At 40.3% G+C, this 19,004-nt stretch overlaps 1 protein-coding gene across 2 annotated transcripts in view; it reads right to left on the reverse strand.

Annotated features, from left to right (window-relative positions):
* Window positions 1-18,729, reverse strand: part of pspc1 (paraspeckle component 1) — a 78,677-nt gene extending 59,948 nt beyond the window's left edge. For both annotated transcript variants that reach the window (XM_073841944.1, XM_073841943.1), the window contains exon 1: window positions 18,208-18,729. In XM_073841944.1, coding sequence (XP_073698045.1) covers window positions 18,208-18,561 — 354 coding nt within the window. In that variant the 5' untranslated portion in view covers window positions 18,562-18,729. The remainder of the gene's footprint in view (window positions 1-18,207) is intronic.
* Window positions 18,730-19,004: the final 275 nt, after the last annotated feature.

Here is a 19,004-nt window from a genome sequence, read left to right on the forward strand (position 1 = left end):
AAATATTAAACGATTCATATAACTGAAAGGATCTGCCAGCAGGTGGAGGCAAAACACTGATTTAATTACTGAATCATATCATTCATTTGATTCGTTCGAACAGTTGATTCATTCCTGAATAAAGCGAGTGACTTTATGTATGGAAAATTGAATCATTTCACTAGATTCGTTTAAAGGTCCCATATTGTACACATTTCTGGAGGTTTATTTTAGTTGTTGATGTCCTTAAGAATATATATTTGCGGTATAAGTGCCAAAATCCATCTCAATATATTTTTACAGCTCCTTTTTTAGGAGCTCTGTCAAAAACAGGTCGATTTTGGCCCATCTAATTAATATTCATGAGCCTTCTGATTGGCCTGTTGTTTTCTGAGTGACGCACAGCCAGGCCAATCACAGGTAACTACGGTCATGTATCGTTGTAGCCAAACCCAGAGCCACAGAGAGAGCCTAGCCTGCTGATACTCAACAAGATATTTCAGAATGATCATTAATGTTTTTTTCTTTTTCAAACACCGAATGCAGTAAGCTACATAACTGTTGCTTTAGTAAAGCCCCTTTCACAATGCGCGCTGATTCTGGAAAATTACGGGAAAGAGCGCTGCGTGAACAAAAGCCAGAACCATAAAGGCAGTGTTGTAGTGATGCTGCACGTTACCCTGCGACTCTTCACGACAAAAAAATACGTGCAAAGTGGAATGAACCGGCGATCGGGCAGAGCCAGCTCCGCACTATCAGCGCTGAAGCACAGTTTGTTCAGGTTAGTTTCAGTTTATGCATTACATCTCACATCCAAACGTCACATGTCTTTATAGGTTGTGTGTAAAGCACGCACAGATTCCGGAAAACAACTGTGAATGAACCAAATTAAACAATTCCGGAACAAATCATGGGAAACATTATCCGTGTATTTACCGGAATCGCTGTGTGAAAGAGGCTGAAGTTGACGTTCCACTGGTCTCTTATATTCACGTTGTTCTGAAGCCTGTGCAATGATGTAGTTTCGACATCTATAGACTGAACAGGGTTTTCTAGATTAGTTTCCATGTTGTTGTTGCTTAGCAATGTTATGGACACGATATTGTCTGGGTTTGACAAAAGGAGGGTGGGACGGTGTTTGGTGCTGGGGTGGTGACTGAAGGCTGTGACTGAGTAGATCAGACGTCACATCGTTACGGAAGTCACAGCGGCTCGTGAAAATTAACAGCTACTTTAAGCAGGCTGTGTGCAGTTTACTGTGGATTGACTGTTTTGAAACTCATATGGTAGTTACATAGCCCCTAGACCTCAGTTATCATGAAAAAAGCCAGGAAATTTCGATTTTGACAATATGGGACCTCATTCATAAAGGAAACAACGCTGTGTTTAAATGGAGATGCACAGCGGCTCAGTTGTGACTTGTTTCAGACCACTTTTGATGACGAAATAAAGCAAAATCAGGCAATAGTGTAATCCGACCGCCACCCACCCGCACCTATATTTTTCTCTGATTTAGCTAACCTCACACGATCTTCCTATTATAATTACTCTAATTCTTAGTTTTGCATGCTGATATGATGAAGGGATGGTTCATTTTAACAGCTGATCTGCACATCGCTGCACACTTATATAGCCTTAATTACTCGTGCTTTTAAGCCAAATTTATGCTGAAAAAAATAACGTTTACTGACATTGGACGTGACCATATATGTATAAACTCGCAGTATCTGGGGTGACGGAGAGGACGGTGCGGGCACGGGCACATCAGGTGCAATCATCAAAATATATTTAAAAGGAAGCTGGCGCCACGGTCCTCACCACATAACCCAGGTTCAGATTTGAGAAAATTCAGTTCATGTTTGCATCATTATTGATTTATCTCATCCACATGCGACCCACCCACAAGTAATTAGAATGCATTTTTTTATTACCCGACCCGCGGATATAACCACCATCCGTGCATCAATGTCTCCGAGCGGGGCGGAGTAACGTAGCCCTAAATTACAATGCTGCCGCCTTCTCCACCCCACGCACAGAATGAAATTCTCCGACTCGGATACAGGAAAAATAAAACAAAACATAACACTCTTAAAGAACTCGGCATTCCTCGCATCACCAACTCCACCACTTACCAAATCACCAATATCCAGGGAAAACCACTGCATCAACTACCGTGCCCTTATCAACCATACACTGAAGTTTGCTTACCCACTTCCTCTGGTCCCGGCCACTCTGGAGGAGTTGCGCGGCGCCCGCATCTTCAGCAAGCTGGATCTCCGGAGCGCCTACAATCTGGTCTGTATCCGCAGGGGTGATGAATGGAAGACCGCCTTCCTTACACCTACCAGCCACTACGAGTACCAGGTGATGCCCTATGGTCTCTCCAATAGTCCCTCCGTATTCTAGAACTTCATGAACGAGATCTTCCGGGACATGCTCCATCAGTTCGTCATTGTCTACATAGACAATATTCTCATATATTCATCATTTACCTAAAAGCCGAAAAGTGCTAATTCCATAAAACCATTATCCATTTCCTGGGATACATCATCACCCCTGCCGGTGTGCAGATGGACCAGGAGAGGTTAATGCGGTAAGAAACTGGCCACCACCAACCACCATCAAGGAGATGCAGCAGTTCCTGTATTTCTATAGGAGGTTCATCGTTCACTATAGCCAGTTCTCAGCTCCTCTAATCTCCCTGATCAAACAAAAGAGCAAGGTCCTGGCATGGACTCCTGAAGCTCGTAACGCTTTCCAGGACCTTAAGGATGCCTTCTGTGTGGCCCCAGTGTTAACACATCCAGACCCAAGTCTCCACTTCATAGTCGAGGTGGACGCTGCAACTCTAGGAGTAGGCACCGTACTCTCTCAATGGAAGGGTGTACCCCCTGTGTGGCGAGGATTCTTCTGACTCTTGGGAGTGTCGGTCAGCTTGTCCTCCGGATACCATCCGCAGACGAACGGCCAGACCGAATGGAAGATCCTACGACTGCCCAGTAACAAGCTGAGTCCCCGGTATAAAGGTCCATTTCCCATCATCCGCCAAGTCAATGAAGTCGCTTTCCAACTCCAATTACCTGCCACTTACCGTTGTGACACTGACTACGTTTACATGGACACCAGTAATCTAATTAATGACCTTATTCTGAATAAGACAATAATATGATTAAGCTGTTTACATGAGTTGCTTTTAGAATATTCCTTTCATGTTCCCGTTTTACATGTTACAGTGCATAGATCGATTAATGACACACATCATTACGTCCACACGCGACGCTATCAGTTTATCTTCGTTACTTTTGGATGTTTCGGTTTTAATTTTACAAAAGCTTGAAGTGGCTCTGGACATATGCAACACATTTTTTAGAATGTGTGAGTTAAAATTTGCCGTGGTCGCATTTGTGCGAGTGCATGCTGTGCTGCTCCAAAGGGTCTGCTCCATAGATATATATACGTAGATTCCTCATTAGCGACTGTTTCTATGGGCCGTTATACGTAAGCCATCCGCCATTTCACTGCGGTCTACTTGACGTCATTCACCCATAGATCTCATAGTAATCACTGAAAATTCGAAAAGCCACAGTCCTGCACAGCCGTTGGTCTGCGAACCTACAGTATGGTGAATGACGTCAAGTGGACCGTTCCAATATGGCGGACGCACCTACGTGCTTGGAGCGGTACAATGCGGTATCTATGTATATATCTATGGTCTGCTCCATACAGCGCACGTTTCAGAGCCAGTCGACAGTTTTTAGGAGAAAAAAAAAAACAAAAAACACTCACAAGCACAGTCACCGAAAGCCAGTTTAGTTTTACTTTTTTTGTTTGTTTTGAAAACCCTGTTATCTTTGCCGTTTACCTCACATTACGCTTTGGAGGCTTTATTTTATTTTATTTTTTTAATTAATTATTTTGATTGCTCAGTGTTTGCGCGCCCTGTAATAAATTGTTTAGTCGGCATATAACACAGCATGTGATGGAGTCCATGCCTCGTCTTATTAGTTTTTGTTAATAAATGCTATATAAGCTAGTTTTATTTTATTTTTGTTATGCTGTTTAATTAAAAATAACAAATCCATCTTTTAAGAATTTGTTTAATCTTAAAATTGATAGGTGTAGCCTTATATATGTAAGCAAAACCAAGATCATGAATTCAAAAGTAAAAGTGAAAAGCATCCTAAGACATTCCAATAGCGGAAATCCCGTTCACAAAATTAAAATAAATACTAACAAATAATACTAATGAAAAAGAACGGGTTGAATGTTAAATACGTTACCATAAAACTATAAATTATGATAACAGACAAACTATTTATCAGCAATGAGCATTGATTAGGCCCATGTTGTAGCAAAAAATAAATAAATAAAAATGAAACCAAAGCATATGCATGTGCAACCAACTGAGAGCGTTATGCCGCGTTCCAGACAACCGTTACCCGTGTTTTTCCAAACTTCTACCCGTGAAAGTGCACTGGAACGGCAGTCAAACCCGTGAACTCGTACTAGATCGATGTACTCCCAGTTCCGAGTTCTGAGGTGACATAGCCCGCGAAACAACAATAATTCCTCTGGGGTGCGGTGTTTATGCAAGTGGCACACGGTGGAAAAATAGAGTGTAAGACAATATAACGTTGCAATCAAATTATTAATAATATAGCTAAAATTAATAAATGCTTGGCGTGACTTGCCTGGAACGCTACAAAGTCCTGAGTCGTGGTTTGAAGACGTGATTTACGAGTTCAAAACCTGCCTGGAACGCAGCATTAGTGTGTATCCTGTCACAAAATGTGGCGAAAAGTCCTACACAAGGGGAATAGTGTGATTAAGGTGTGTACATGTCTTCCATAATGCGACTAAAATAGGAATACTCCACCTGTCTTAATTCGATTTGTGTTTACTCCGATTATGACTTTAGTCGGATTAAATTAATCAAAAATATCAGTTTACATGGTTGCTTCTTAATCAGAGTATTGTCTTAATCGCCTTAAAATCGGAATATTGTTGTCCATGTAAACGTACTCACTGTCACACAAGAAACATGTTTTACTGCTCTATTTATTACAATGATTTTATGGATAGTGGAGTTTAAGTGTTTTACATGTTTTTTAGTCCATTTTATTCCTCTTAACATTTTAAGTGTGTATGTCTTTAAGAAATGCATGGTTGGCCTGTCATGTGACTAATCCAGTCTCATGTCAGGAAGCAGGAACTATATAAAGTGAGCAGCATCCCAAACCAAGAACCAACCATACACAACTGGATTGAGGAGTTTCTTTTCAGTGGACTTACCTTTCCAGACTTACCACAAATTGGATTATCACTCATTTTGGATTGTATATACACTTGTGGACACCTTGGGACTTTTTCAGCACACTAGTATTCTTGGACAACCTCCCATGTATCCCTGCTCAAACCTTTTACTAATCCTGTTCTCCCTCCGTCCACAGACCACAAGCTGCCCCCTCCTCCGCCCGAGATTATCCCTGACAACATCTAGAATCAACAAAGTCCTCGACTTCAGACGGTGAGGCGGTTGCCTCCAATACCTTGTAGACTGGGAGGGGTACGGTCCTGAGGAGAGGTCGTGGGTCGACCGAGACAACATCCTGGATCCGACCCTCCTCACAGATTACCAGACAGCTGCTGCAACAATTGGTTTGCATTACTACAGAATTTCTGCACAAACTGTCAGAAACAGTCTTAAGGAAGCTCACCTTTTAATCATCCTCATCGGGGTCTAAACCTGACTGCAGTTCAACGTCGTAACTGACTTGAGTGGGCAAATGCTCACATTCGATGGCGACTGGCACTTAGGAGTAGTGTTCTCTTCACGGATAAATCCCGTTTTTCACTGTACAGAGCAGATGACAGACAGCGTGTATGGCATAGTTTGGGTGAGCGGTTTGCTGTCAACTTTGTGGATCGAGTGGCCCATGTTGGCGGTGGGGTTATGGTATGGGCAGGCGTATGCTATGGACAACGAACACAGATGCATTTTATTGATGGCTTTTTGAATGCACAGAGATCCTGAGGTCCATTGTTGTGCCATTCATCTACGACCATCACCTCATGTTGCAGCATGATAATGCACGGCCCCATGTTGCAAGCATCTGTACACAATTCCTGGAAGCTAAAAACATCCCTCTGACCATTCAGCAGCTGGTGGCCTCCTTCAGAGAGCAACAACAAGAGCGTACAAAAACATTATTTAAGTACTGGCTAGATTGGCTATCCAATTATGCAGAAAGAACCCGAGCCTGTAAGGTCGGGACATCCAGATTATAGAATCTAGCAAATGTGGACAGCGAGGCCCAGCCAGCCGCCGCACAAATCTCTGCAATAGAAACAACGCTGGACCACGCCCAGGACAAGGCAATGCGTCTAGTCAAGTGGGCTCTTACTCCCTTGGGGCATTGTAGGCCCAAGGAAGAGTATGCCAGCATGATAGCTTCTACTATCCATCTGGATAACCTCTGTTTCGTGACCGGAGACCCCTTGGTGCGGCCACCGAAGCATACGAAAAGCTGCTCTGACTGTCTGAAGGGAGCATAGCGCTCTATATAACTCCTCAATGCCCGGACGGGCCAGAGGAGGTTAACATTTTGGTTTTGCTCTGAAGGAGGAAGTGCCAAAAGAGTGGTAATTTGATCTCTGAACGGAGTCGAGAGACTTTTAGGTATATATCCGTGCCTTGGCTTCAGGACGACCTTGGAGTCGTTAGGCTCAAATTCCAGGCATACAGGGTTCACTGAAAGAGCCTGTAGGTCACCCATGCATTTTACTGATGCCAATGCTAACAGCAGGGCGGTTTTCAATGTCAAAGGGTGAAGGTCAATAGACTGTAGCGGCTTAAAGGGAGGGCCCTTTAGAGCTCTCAGCCCTGTGGGTAGATCCCATAAAGGGACTGTGATGGGGCGAGGCAGATTGAGCCTCCTGGACCCCTTCAGAAACACACAACTAGGTTGTTCTCTCCCACTGATTGGCCATCCATAAGGTTATGGAATGCTGCTATGGCTGCCACATAACACATTGTGGCACACCAAGTGGAGAAAACAGACCATTTAAGGTCATAGAGCCATCTTGTAGACAGTGCTCTAGCCTAAGAAATAGTGCTCAAGACATTCTTGGGGAGGCTTCCAGGCATTCTTGAGAGGCCATAAGTGCAGTGCCCACAATTCTGGTTGAGGGTGCCATAGCATCCTGTTTGCCTGAGTTAAGAGATCTCGTCTCAGTGTAATGGGCCAAGGGGCTGCTGAGAGCAGCCGAGGCAGGTCTGGGAACCAATGCTGGTTCTGCCAGAATGGGGCCACCAACAGGACTTTGAGTTTCTGCTCCTTGACTTGCCTGATGACCTGTGGGATCAGGGCGATCGGGGAAAACGCGTAGAGGAGGAGGTTGGGCCAGTTGTGGGCCAACGCATCCCGCTCCTTTAAAAAATAGATTGGGCAATGAGATTTGTCTTTTGAGGCGAAAAGGTCGACTTTCGCCTTGTCAAAGACAGCCCATATTTCCTGAACCGACTGAGGATGGAGCGTCCACTCTTCTGAAGAGATGTTGCTCAGAGATAGCATGTCTGCTCCTTGATTCAGCCTGCCTGGTACATGCGTTGCTCTCAGAGAACGCAGGTTGAGCTGATCCCATTTCAAGAGACATTCCACTAGAGTGAACAGACGTCTCGATGAAAAGCCTCCCTGGTGATTTATGTAGGACACTACCGTCATGCTGTCCGATCGGACTAAGACGTGGTGTCCCTTTAAGTGTGGTAGAAGGGTGTGAAGGCATAAACACACTGCTAGCATTTCTAGGCAGTTGATGTGAAGGCGACTTTCTGGTTTCTGGTTTGCCATCGCACCGTGCTCCCCAACCTGAGTTTAAAGCATTTGTCGAGACCACCTTCCTTCTGTAGACCGTGTCCAGGGGAATACCCTGTTCCATCCACTGAGGGTCCTTCCAAGGGGTCAGGGCTGTTACACAGCCTAGGCACTCCAAGTGTCCTAGGCACTCCAAGTTGCTGAGGAGGAAGGATCTGTGACCGTGTTAGCTTGTCGTCGTGGTAGTTTAGGACGTGAATTCCCATCTGTCTCAGGGGGGAAATGGCTGCGCCCATGCACTTCGTAAACGTGCAGGGAGCTAGAGACAGTCCAAAAGGAAGGACTGTGTACTGATAAGCCACTCCCTCCAAGGCGAATCTCAAGAATTGCCTGTGATGTGGGTATTTGCGAGAGGATCTGTTTCAGTGTAATCATTCTAAATGTCTCATGAGGGCGCGGTTCAGATGTCTGAGGTCGACGATGGGTCTTAGACCGCCGTCCTTCTTGGGAACGAGGAAGTAACGACTGTAAAACCCTGACTCGCTCTGTGCTGGGGGAACCGTGTCTATGGCTCCTTTTGACAGCAAATTCCTCACCTCTGCATGCAGGACGTCTATGTCCTTGGTGTGAACTGAGGTGGAGACCACGCCGCTGACCCATTTTGACACTCCGGAGATGGCCTGCCAGGCCTTGGCCCATGTGGCGAGGGGTTGCATTGGTTCGAGCAGCTGATCGCTCGGCTTGGGAATCGCTGCTCAATAGAAATGGAAAAGAAAATTTGCTCTCTTTTTGAGAAACTTTGTTTTTTTATTTTCTCCGCTATAACAGCGGTAGGTTGGACGAGTAGGCTCGTCCAGCAAGGGCTGAAGTAGTCCTTCATGGCTTGGACGGGTGGGCTGCCTTTGCTTTCCCTCCAATGGCAGTGGGCAGGCAAAGGTGTCCATGCCTGAGCTGAACTGCGTAGACGGGAGGGGGGGGGGGGGTCGTGAGATGAGCCCTACAGCTCCTCCCCATCTGATGCAGCCAACGTCATGCTGTCGTCCATGGCGTCACACTCGCTCCCTCCAAAAGAGACCAGATCGCTTGCAGCCCCGGAGGGACGCTGGTCCGGATGAGAGAAGAGAACGGGCGAGTCCTCTCTAGGTGGTGAAGGTGAGGCATGCGGGGGCTCAGGCGGCGTGGGCTCACTTGTCACCGTGTGCCGAGTTCCTCTGCCCTGCTGCTTCTTCCTCACAGGCTCCTGGGAGGAAGTAAGCGGGAGGGCACGAGGGGCGGAGTCTTTTTCTGAAAAGAAAGCTATCCGTGAACGCAGAGAGGCGAGACTCATATTCCCGCAATGGAAACATTCCATCTCGGTGAGCGCAGCCTCAGCGTGGGCGGAGACCAAGCATGAGACGCACTCGCTGTGACTATCAGGGGTGTGCAGGGCAGTCCTGCAAGAGCAACAGAAACGGCGCGGTATTTGCAACAATGCCAGAAAATAGAAATTTGCTCTTTAACTCTGGTAGCCCTGTTCGCCGGATAGCGGCAGGGAATCAGGAACCGCAGCTGCTGCAGATGGTGAAGGGGCGCGTAGAAGCGGCGAGTCAGCCGAGCAGGAGGTGGATACGCTGTGAGGGCTCGTCCACAGCGAAAGCTTCTTCCTAGGCGAAGGCTTCTTCTTGAGAGTGAAGTCAGTATCTGCGAAGATGTGAACTCGTTGCTGAAGGAGAAGGATCTGAGATCCTTTGTTTAAATGCTTGCTTATATAGCCAGATACTCTTTTATGATGGTCCTGATCATCGCTGACAAGCATCTAAACTTGTAAAATATGTGGTAAGTACTGCCACTCTAGTATAACGTTACACATAGGGATGCAACGATTATAGATTTTGGTTGTACGATTATAGTCTGAGGAATAATCACGGTTTCACGGTTATCACAATTATTATTCATTCATTAATTTCAAAACACTATTAGTTAAGAAAATCACATGAAAACTGCTTATATTTTAAAGTGTTATTTATTGCTGCTCAGTAACCAAATAATACAGCACAAAATAATAATTAAAAAACAAACAATAGTCCATTTCCAGTCCAGTAATAATTTTACACTGAAAATAAATAGAATAATGAATAAATAAATAAAAATAAGGATAAATTTAAAAAATAGTATTTGTCTAAATTAAATCTTAGCTACATATTAGCTAGGTATTTCCCTATTAAAGAGAACAAATGTAGTTAAAGGCACTTGTGATCAACTGTATTACAAAATTGTTTGGTATTTTCATTTTGTTTTTTTCTTTTTGAGTAGAAACATTGAAAATGAAAAAGCACTAACTGGCTTTTGACTTTAACAATATAGCTTCCTTTTGAAAATGAATAATACAGTAGAGTGAAAATAAATTGAAATTTGACTGGAGTTGCAATAATGATAAGATAATTTTCAGTATTTAATTACATTATAAATTATAGAACTATAATTGTTAATAACATTAATGTTATCATTATCAATATAAAAGACCAAAATTCACTTAAATGAACTGTTGTTATCATCAGCTTTCATCCATACATAATCATTTTAATTAATTGTAATAATTCGTCTAATACATCGTTTGTTTACATTGCACTGAAAGCCATGCACAACTCTCACCGCTACAGTGTTGATTCATTAATATTTAATTCCCTACCAATGTATTTAATTCAAGTAATTTGTCACGGAATTTAACTTAGTTATGCATTACCTTTACTTGAGCATGCAAAGCTGGATGGTGATCCCGTAGGTGCTGCATCAAATTAGATGTGTTCGATCCTTTAGCAGCAACCTTTTTACGGCACGTCTTGCAAAAAGGACTGGTCATTCTTTGTGTACCCAAAATAATCCCAAACTGCCGACTTCAGGCGCTTCTTCGGAGGAAACAGAGTTTCGCTGTTAGGTGCCTCAGCCATAGTTAGTCCAGTGTTCGTGCGTATTAGCCTCTGTCTCTTATAAGCTCATAACTTTAAACTAGAGCACAGTTGGCAAAACTTTGTTTAGTTGCAGCAGTTTCGTTCAGTGCAACAGAAACGCGGTGTTGAGAAGCCTTTACGATTAATTAACCGTGACGAATTAAAGCGCGGTTAATAGTGAAATCGGTTAATCGTTGCATCCCTAGTTACACAGAGCACGTGTAATCGCCAATCTCAAAAGTGAAAGTAAAATGATCATGCAATAAAAACGGCAGTTTCAATGACCCGCATATCAATGGCTCAGGCTCCGCGAATGAAATTAGAAAAACTTGGGGGGTGCGTATCCTAAAAGGTTGAAAACCCCTGTCATAGAGCATGAGAGGTTAAGTCAGACACCAATGTTTAATGTCAGGATTGTTACCATATATTTGCGTTGATTTATATCATATGTGGTCATATTCTTAGCCAGCAAAGTTGCAGATTTAAATACATGACGTGAGAAAGCAAACCGTGTTCATTCAGCCGACAGAATCCTGCCGCGCCGCCCCATTCATAGTTTTACATTATATATCTGTCCCAAATTGTTGTTAATGTTTATAAAGGCTTGACCCTGGGCTGGAAGATTGAGTATTGTCCATTTAAGTGATAAGTTTGTATTTCTGTAGCTCTAATAAAGTCTGTATGCTTCATATAGAGTTATAATTTATGTTTTAGCCTTTTCTTCAGGCCGCGGAAGCATGTTGGGTTTGTATGTTGTTACGCACTTTGTTCACAATGCCATTTCCTTGTTCTTATTTGATTTTAATAACAAAAATATGCATTAAAAATTAAGATAAAAATTATACAAAACGAAATTCGTTTAAGAAGGGAATTTTCCACAAATAATAACGTATTAAGTGGTCAAAAATTGTGTCTGACCCTCTCCAATTCTCCCGGCGTATTGCCGTCTAATTCATACCACGTCCTTTATGACATTTACAAATTACACAAACTTCTTTCGTAATTAACAGATTAAACTGAAACAAAACACAAACAAATAATATTTAAATATAAATGTAAAACAGAAAATACATTTTCTTAAATGGCTACAACAATATAGATCGCACTTTCTCTTTCCGTTTGATCTGCTGTTTAAACTAATCTTTGCCGCTTTTTTGATCATTATTGAAGTAAACATTGGCACGTTTGGTGATTAAATAAACTGTTTTAGATTTAAGCTTAAACTATGCGACGAGTCCTGTGTGTGTGATACCTGCGAGTTGTCCGCGCAGCGCAGGCTGCACTTTTGGCTGGTTTCATTAAGGGTGGGTGAAAAATCGATTCTCCAATGCATCGCAATCCTCTCTTCAATGAGCTTGTGCATTTCCCCGCATACGGCACGCGTGCGCGCCAGAAACGCGTCTGGCTTCATTGCACAGAATTTGCACTGTGAAATACATGCGCATTGTTTGACAGTGCTTTCATCCGCAGTTTGTTACACATGCCTTCATTTCTGCCGTTTGTAATGCAGTACTATTAGATGCACTAAACTCGCGCACTGACAGATTTTCACTTGCTCTTTGTGTTTGTTCGTCTTAAAAAACTAGATTGCGGATGCGGTTAAATACGCTTGCATTTTCGAATACTTTTATATGAAACTGATGTACACACAGTCAAGTATGTTTTCAGAGCAGGACATCTGATATATGGAAATAGATTTGTGCATTCGTTTGAATGCAGCCTGTTAAAGCAGCCACTGTATATATAATATATAATAATCAAACGAAAAAGAAAAAAACTATTGTCTTTTAACATTCGGATACTTGAACACTTATTTTAAATAAGTAATTGTTTTAAAAGTAGCCTGCTTATATAATAAAAAAATAAAGTACATTTTGCACAAAATTAATTACATAAAATATATGCATAAAAATGTATGTATAAAATGTATGTGCAGTTATATTGAAAACTGAGAATGTGATGCATGGTTATATTTAGTTGATATTGAAAACCGTAATTAAATGGAATCTTAATTTTAAGAAGGCAGTACTAACATACAAAGATTCCAAATATAAACAAACAAAAAGCATAGAAACTGCAATTTTATATATTGTTAAAACGTAAAGATTCCCACCTCTACTGTTAATATGAAATATCACTTTACAATGAGCCCATTTGTAACATCAACTAAGATTGATGAAAGCTGTAGAATAGAAGTGTTGTGCCTTGTTAGTGTTATTTTGTTAACATTAATGAACTATGAAACAACTTTACTCATCAATATATAATTAAAATTAATACTTTTATTCATTTACGAAGTATGGTTTAGTACTTTTAAAAAAATAGCAGAGCACTATTTTAGTTGCCTTTCAGTATCTATTTTCAAAAACTATCGGTTAATTAATCGGTATCGGCCAGTGTGGTCCAACATAGCTATCGGTATCGGTAAAAACCAATATCGGTCGACCTCTACTCTTTTTGCCTGAATTACTGCAGCAATGCGGTGTGGCATGGAGTCGATCAGTCTGTGGCGCTGCTCAGGTGTTATGAGAGCCCAGGTTGCTCTGATAGTGGCCTTAAGCTCTTCTGCATTGTTGGGTCTGGCATATCGCATCTTCCTTTTCACAATACCCCATAGATTTTCTATGGGGTTAAGGTCAGGCGAGTTTGCTGGCCAATTAAGAACAGGGATATCATGGTCCTTAAACCAGGTACTGGTAGCTTTTGAACTGTGTGCAGGTGCCAAGTCCTGTTGTAAAATGAAATCTGCATCTCCATAAAGTTGGTCAGCAGCAGGAAGCATGAAGTGCTCTAAAACATCCTGGTATACAGCTGCGTTGACCTTGGACCTTAGAAAACACAGTGAACCAACACCAGCAGATGACATGGCACCCCAAACCATCACTGATGTGGAAACTTTACACTGGACCTCAAGCAACGTGGATTCTGTGCCTCTCCTCTCTTCCTCCAGACTCTGGGACCCACAGAGAACATAACTTTGGACCACTCAGCAGCAGTCCAGTCATTTTTGTCTTTAGCCCAGGTGAGACGCTTCTGATGCTGTCTGTTGTTCAAGAGTGGCTTGACACAAGGAATGCAACAGCTGAAACCCATGTCTTGCATACGTCTGTGCATAGTGGTTCTTGAAGCACTGACTCCAGCTGCAGTCCACTCTTTGTAAATCTCCCCCACATTTTTGAATGGGTTTTGTTTCACAATTCTCTCTAGGGTGCGACTATCCCTATTGCTTGTACACTTTTCCTTCCCATTCCCCTTTCTATTAATGTGCTTGGACACAGAGCTCTGTGAACAGCCAGCCTCTTTTGCAATGACCTTTTGTGTCTTGCCCTCCTTGTGCAAGGTGTCAATGGTCATCTTTTGTACAACTGTCAAATCAGCAGTCTTCGCCATGATTGTGTAGCCTACAGAACTAGATTGAGAGACCATTTAAATGCCTTTGCAGGTGTTTTGAGTTAATTAGCTGATTAGAGTGTGGCACCAGGTGTCTTCAATACTGAACCTTTTCACAATATTCTGATTTATAGTGAATTGGGGTTTTCATTAGTTGTCAGTTATAATCATCAAAATTAACTAGTCTAGTGCGAGTTGCACTTTAAAAACACTCCCGTTATAATCAGTTAATCTATCTACACTGTATGATGAGTAAATCTCTTACCCATTTTCATTGCACATATCTGCAGTGCGACGCAGCCACTCTATGCTTGTGTTTATACCGTGGCAAGTTTCTGAAACATCCTAGAACCGACTCTCCACACTGCATTACTAAAGTTAGGTGCCTTTTTAATGGATAAAAATAATAATCGCCTTGCTATCGTCAAAGGCATCAGAAACAGGCGATATCTCTGATTATTGTCGATACACGATACGATCTTCTATCGGCACAACCCTAACGTTCAGATATTCATACAACAAAATATTCTGGGGGCCGTGAAATTTTAGTAAAAATCATCAGAAATCCTGGCGGTGGCTGGCACCTTTTTTCAAAAACGCTAGCGCAGAAAGAGTTAATCCCCCAGTTTCACAGACAGGGTTTATGGCTAGTCCCAGACTAAAATGCATATTCGAGCTGTCTCAACTGACAACTTAAGCTAAACCCTGTCTGTGAAACCGGGCCAATATGACTTAATCTTAATAATAATGATAAAAGATTTAGCCTTAATAACCCACAAAAATGTATGGGTGTTTATATGACAATGTGTGGTTAATTACCTATAAAAGTTAAGATTGAAATGAGGTGAAACGGTTTGAGTACAAAAAAATAGTACCATTAATAACGTACTTTTTTTTTGCCTATAATAATAATAATAATCTGGTATTTTGCATCTAGTCTAGCTAAAATACCGAGCAAGATGTTTACAAACATTATGAACACAGCTATAGGCTATTTTAGTTCCCTTCTCTCCACAATTCCCCTAAAGTTAACAGTATTTAGGCTATATAAACATCAAGCCAAAACAAATAAATTTAAAGTGAAACTGAAACATACCTTATTTGGCACAAATCCAAATGATGTATGGATGTAAAAATATAATTTTTATGTAAACTATAGGCTTTGTAATTCACTCGCTTGATCGACGTAGAAAATCATCCTTCACATAAGCTATATTCTCTGTTAAAATGATTTGTATGAAACCAACGAGAGGTCCAATCTTTCCCGACTGCGCTCATTATCTGTAATGTCATTACACCCACAAGATGATCACGCTTTTCAAATGATAATCATTTACATGAGATGTGTGAACATGTAAATGCCCACATTACCTCTGTAAACAAAGAATCAAGTTAATCTCGGCTACTTTTCGTTTCTGGAAGAAGAGACACTGAGAGGAATAAGAGAATTTACCTCAGAAAAAGAATGCGATGTGACGCAAAGCTTGAGCCAGCGGAGGAGATCATTTGATGAGTCTTTTTTTATTACTTGCAGTTGTTATTGTGTTATTTTGACATAACTTGTACACATTTTACTAGTTAGACTTTTCCCAAACTATAATTCCTGACTACATGTATGAAATCAAGTAAAACATTTTGAAATGTGTAATTTCCTTGCATCTAAATGTTTTACAATGCCAGGATATTTTTTTATGTTCTATGAAATATAAAAAAAAATATAAAATATATGTTCAATAATATGTCTTTGACCTTCACTGTGTATATTTAGATTATACTACGTTGTAAATAAAATACAAATAATCAAAATCCCCATAATTTTAATCTCCTGACATTGTCCCTATTCAGATGGTTAATTGTTTCTCATATGAACGTCTGTAAAAATAAATTTAAATATCACCTCACATGATTGCCTGGTGTAAATAGAATGAATTTTACTTACAAATGTATTCTGTTTTATTCTGTATTATTGTGTAAAATCTATTTAAAAAACACTTATTACCAATACATACTTATTACCAATTATTTCACATGAATCACATCGCAAAAAGTGCTGAAATTTTGGATTTCGATAGGGCAATATATATTGTCCCACATAAAACTGTAAAAGCCAATTTTCTGACATTTAGGGTGTGCTATCTTTGTATGTTTTTTATCAACAGGTACTTCAAGAGCTGATGATGATATTACCGGCATTTTAGTTCACTGATAAAATGTTGATAAAATAAATGTTTCTGATGCCACGGATAAGGGGCAGTCAGACTTGTAACCTTAAGGACTTTTATACTGAAAAATAAAAGCTGTTAAAAATGGAAGTTATATTTACTTTCAAGAACAATTTGACACAGCTAACGAATGTACTTAGCAGCACTGTCATCAGAAATCACCCTTAACAGATGAAAGGAAATTAACATTACAACAAAGATAATGCTTCCCTCAGTGAATATTCAAACTAATGTTTTATTGTGAATATGGGATTGAGCTGAATAATGGATGCTGTATCAGATGCAGGTAATCACACTCGTGACAAAAATAAGCAAAAATAACTCTTAATAACATATAAATAAGTAAAAAAATGTATAAGTTAAACACTTATTTTCATATGGTGTTATTTATTTCATTTATTTATTTCATTTTCCTCATAACTTGTTAGACAATTGAAGACAAACTTGGAAATTTCAGGACAAACAATTTCAGGACAAACTTTGCTGTCATCTGTTCAAAACTGCTGAAAATTATACCACAATCAACTGTTTTTTTAATATAGATCTTGATATAGATATTTTAAGATAAAAAAAACAATCTGTGATGTGTGTCACATCATAGGACAGACAAGGTAGTTATTAAAGTATTTGTATTTAATTTTTAACATGCCAAGGGGGATGTTTTTTTAAACAAAACAAAATTTATCAACAAAATTTAGTATCTTAGTTTTTTATCTTACTTTTATAGTCCCATCATTTTAATTCTATTTACTTTCTGCATCGTTCTCTGAGGATCTACTCCCTTCTGGTGGATCCCTGTCAATTTTCTGTCAATATTTCTGTGTCCTCTCTCTTTCACTAATTTCTGTCCCCCATTTCTTTCTGTTTCAAAAACAAAGCATCACTTATTTTCATGACACTTTATAATAGTACAAGTTTTCTGCAAAAACAACAGAAAATAATTGCATTTAATTATTGCATTTAAAAATAAAAATAAAAAAATAAAAAGGAGTTAAAGAAATCTTATTTAATTAATTATTATATAAATACTTCTTAAAGAGACCTAGTCCTTTCTTTGTTGTGACAGTACAGGCGTCACACCGGTGGGCATTATCGGTCACACCAAATGACGTTTAGCCTTTTGTCAATTAATGACTTTGCTTTTCTGAGCTAACCTGTCATTAGCAGTTAACAAGACACATTTGCATAATTTTCCATGACTATGTAATTTAATATACAGTTTGTAATTAAAAATATATATAATTTAAGGATGTCACACCAAAAGACAACTAAACGTAACACTTTTGTTGTGGTTCCAAAAAAGTTAAATATTTGAACAATTCTGAGACAAATATTTACCATGTGCACTGTGCACATGTCATGGGGTTGACTTCAGTAACATGATCGTGCATGGGGTCCTTCAACTAATTAAAGTTTTCTCTGGAATTGGCTGATTTAAAATCAGAACAAAATATATCAAGTTCCTACGCTTTCAGAAATATATGGATGGCAAAAAAAGATTGCCATTTACTAAACTAGACACTTGTACAATTATGCCTGAGGTATTTAACATTTTTATGCTTTTCTTTTTAATTTATAAAAGTTGTAATTTACTGAACCATGCTCGAGATAGTAACACCATAGGACAATTTTGAGATTTGGCTCAGTAATAATATAAAGCTTTTATAACAACAGGTCCATGTAGGAAAAATAAATGTTTAACGATTTACTGCATTTTAAATAACGACAATATTAATTATATTTATTTTTTATCTTGTGGAACAGTGAAAATAGCATGTCACGTCAACAACCTAAGTATGTACATGTAATACTTATGAACCATGCTCTATAAATAAGTTATTAGACTTTTCGCTTTATGTTTTAGAAGTGTCTTACCAATCGTATAAAGCCGAATCCTCTCTCTCGGTTGATGAACACCTCGTTTGCTTCGCCATATTTGGAAAACAACTTCTTGAAATCTTCCTCCGTCATATCTGATGGGAGATTACCGACAAATAGTCTGCATCGCTGAGTGAATGTTTTCTCCCCCGGTCTCCTAAAGTTCTTGAGGTTTAGAGTCATCTCTTGAGGCTCAGTGTTTACAGGACTGGGGTCCAGTGGTGATGGAGCGGCTGGCTCCATATTTTCGCTGGGATCAGCTGGAGATTCCGTGGTGCGCTTTACATTCTGTGGGAGCGGGGATGTAGCACTATTTTGAATATTCACCTGTTTTAGGTTACGGTTTGCCATCGCGTTGCAGGCTTAACTATGACTAATAAAACACCGGTTCTGTTTTTAGCTCACTATTATTGAAATCCCCGTAATGCTATTTTGCATTAACATATACTCAACCAAGCTTATGCAATATCCTAAAAGAAGATGATTTAAGCCTCCGCATCTCTTCTTCTTCTTCTTCTTCTTCTTCTTTTTTTGTCTTCTTTTGTGTTTAACAGCGGTTTGCAAACCAGCTCAAGGTGCATTTCCGCCACCTACTGGGATGGAGGGTATACTATTGTGCGTGTGGGTGTGGGGTGGACGATGAGCGGATCTTAAACTCAAAAGCTCTTTCTTTATATTGGTTATGATGCCATAATATAAAAAACGGCAGTAAATAATTTAAAATAAACAATAAGTGAAGGCTAGTATCTTAAAAAATAATTTGACGTATTGCTAATAACAATATCATCAACAAA

Source organism: Garra rufa, chromosome 6, assembly GCF_049309525.1.
Source record: "Garra rufa chromosome 6, GarRuf1.0, whole genome shotgun sequence".
Taxonomy (NCBI): domain Eukaryota; kingdom Metazoa; phylum Chordata; class Actinopteri; order Cypriniformes; family Cyprinidae; genus Garra; species Garra rufa.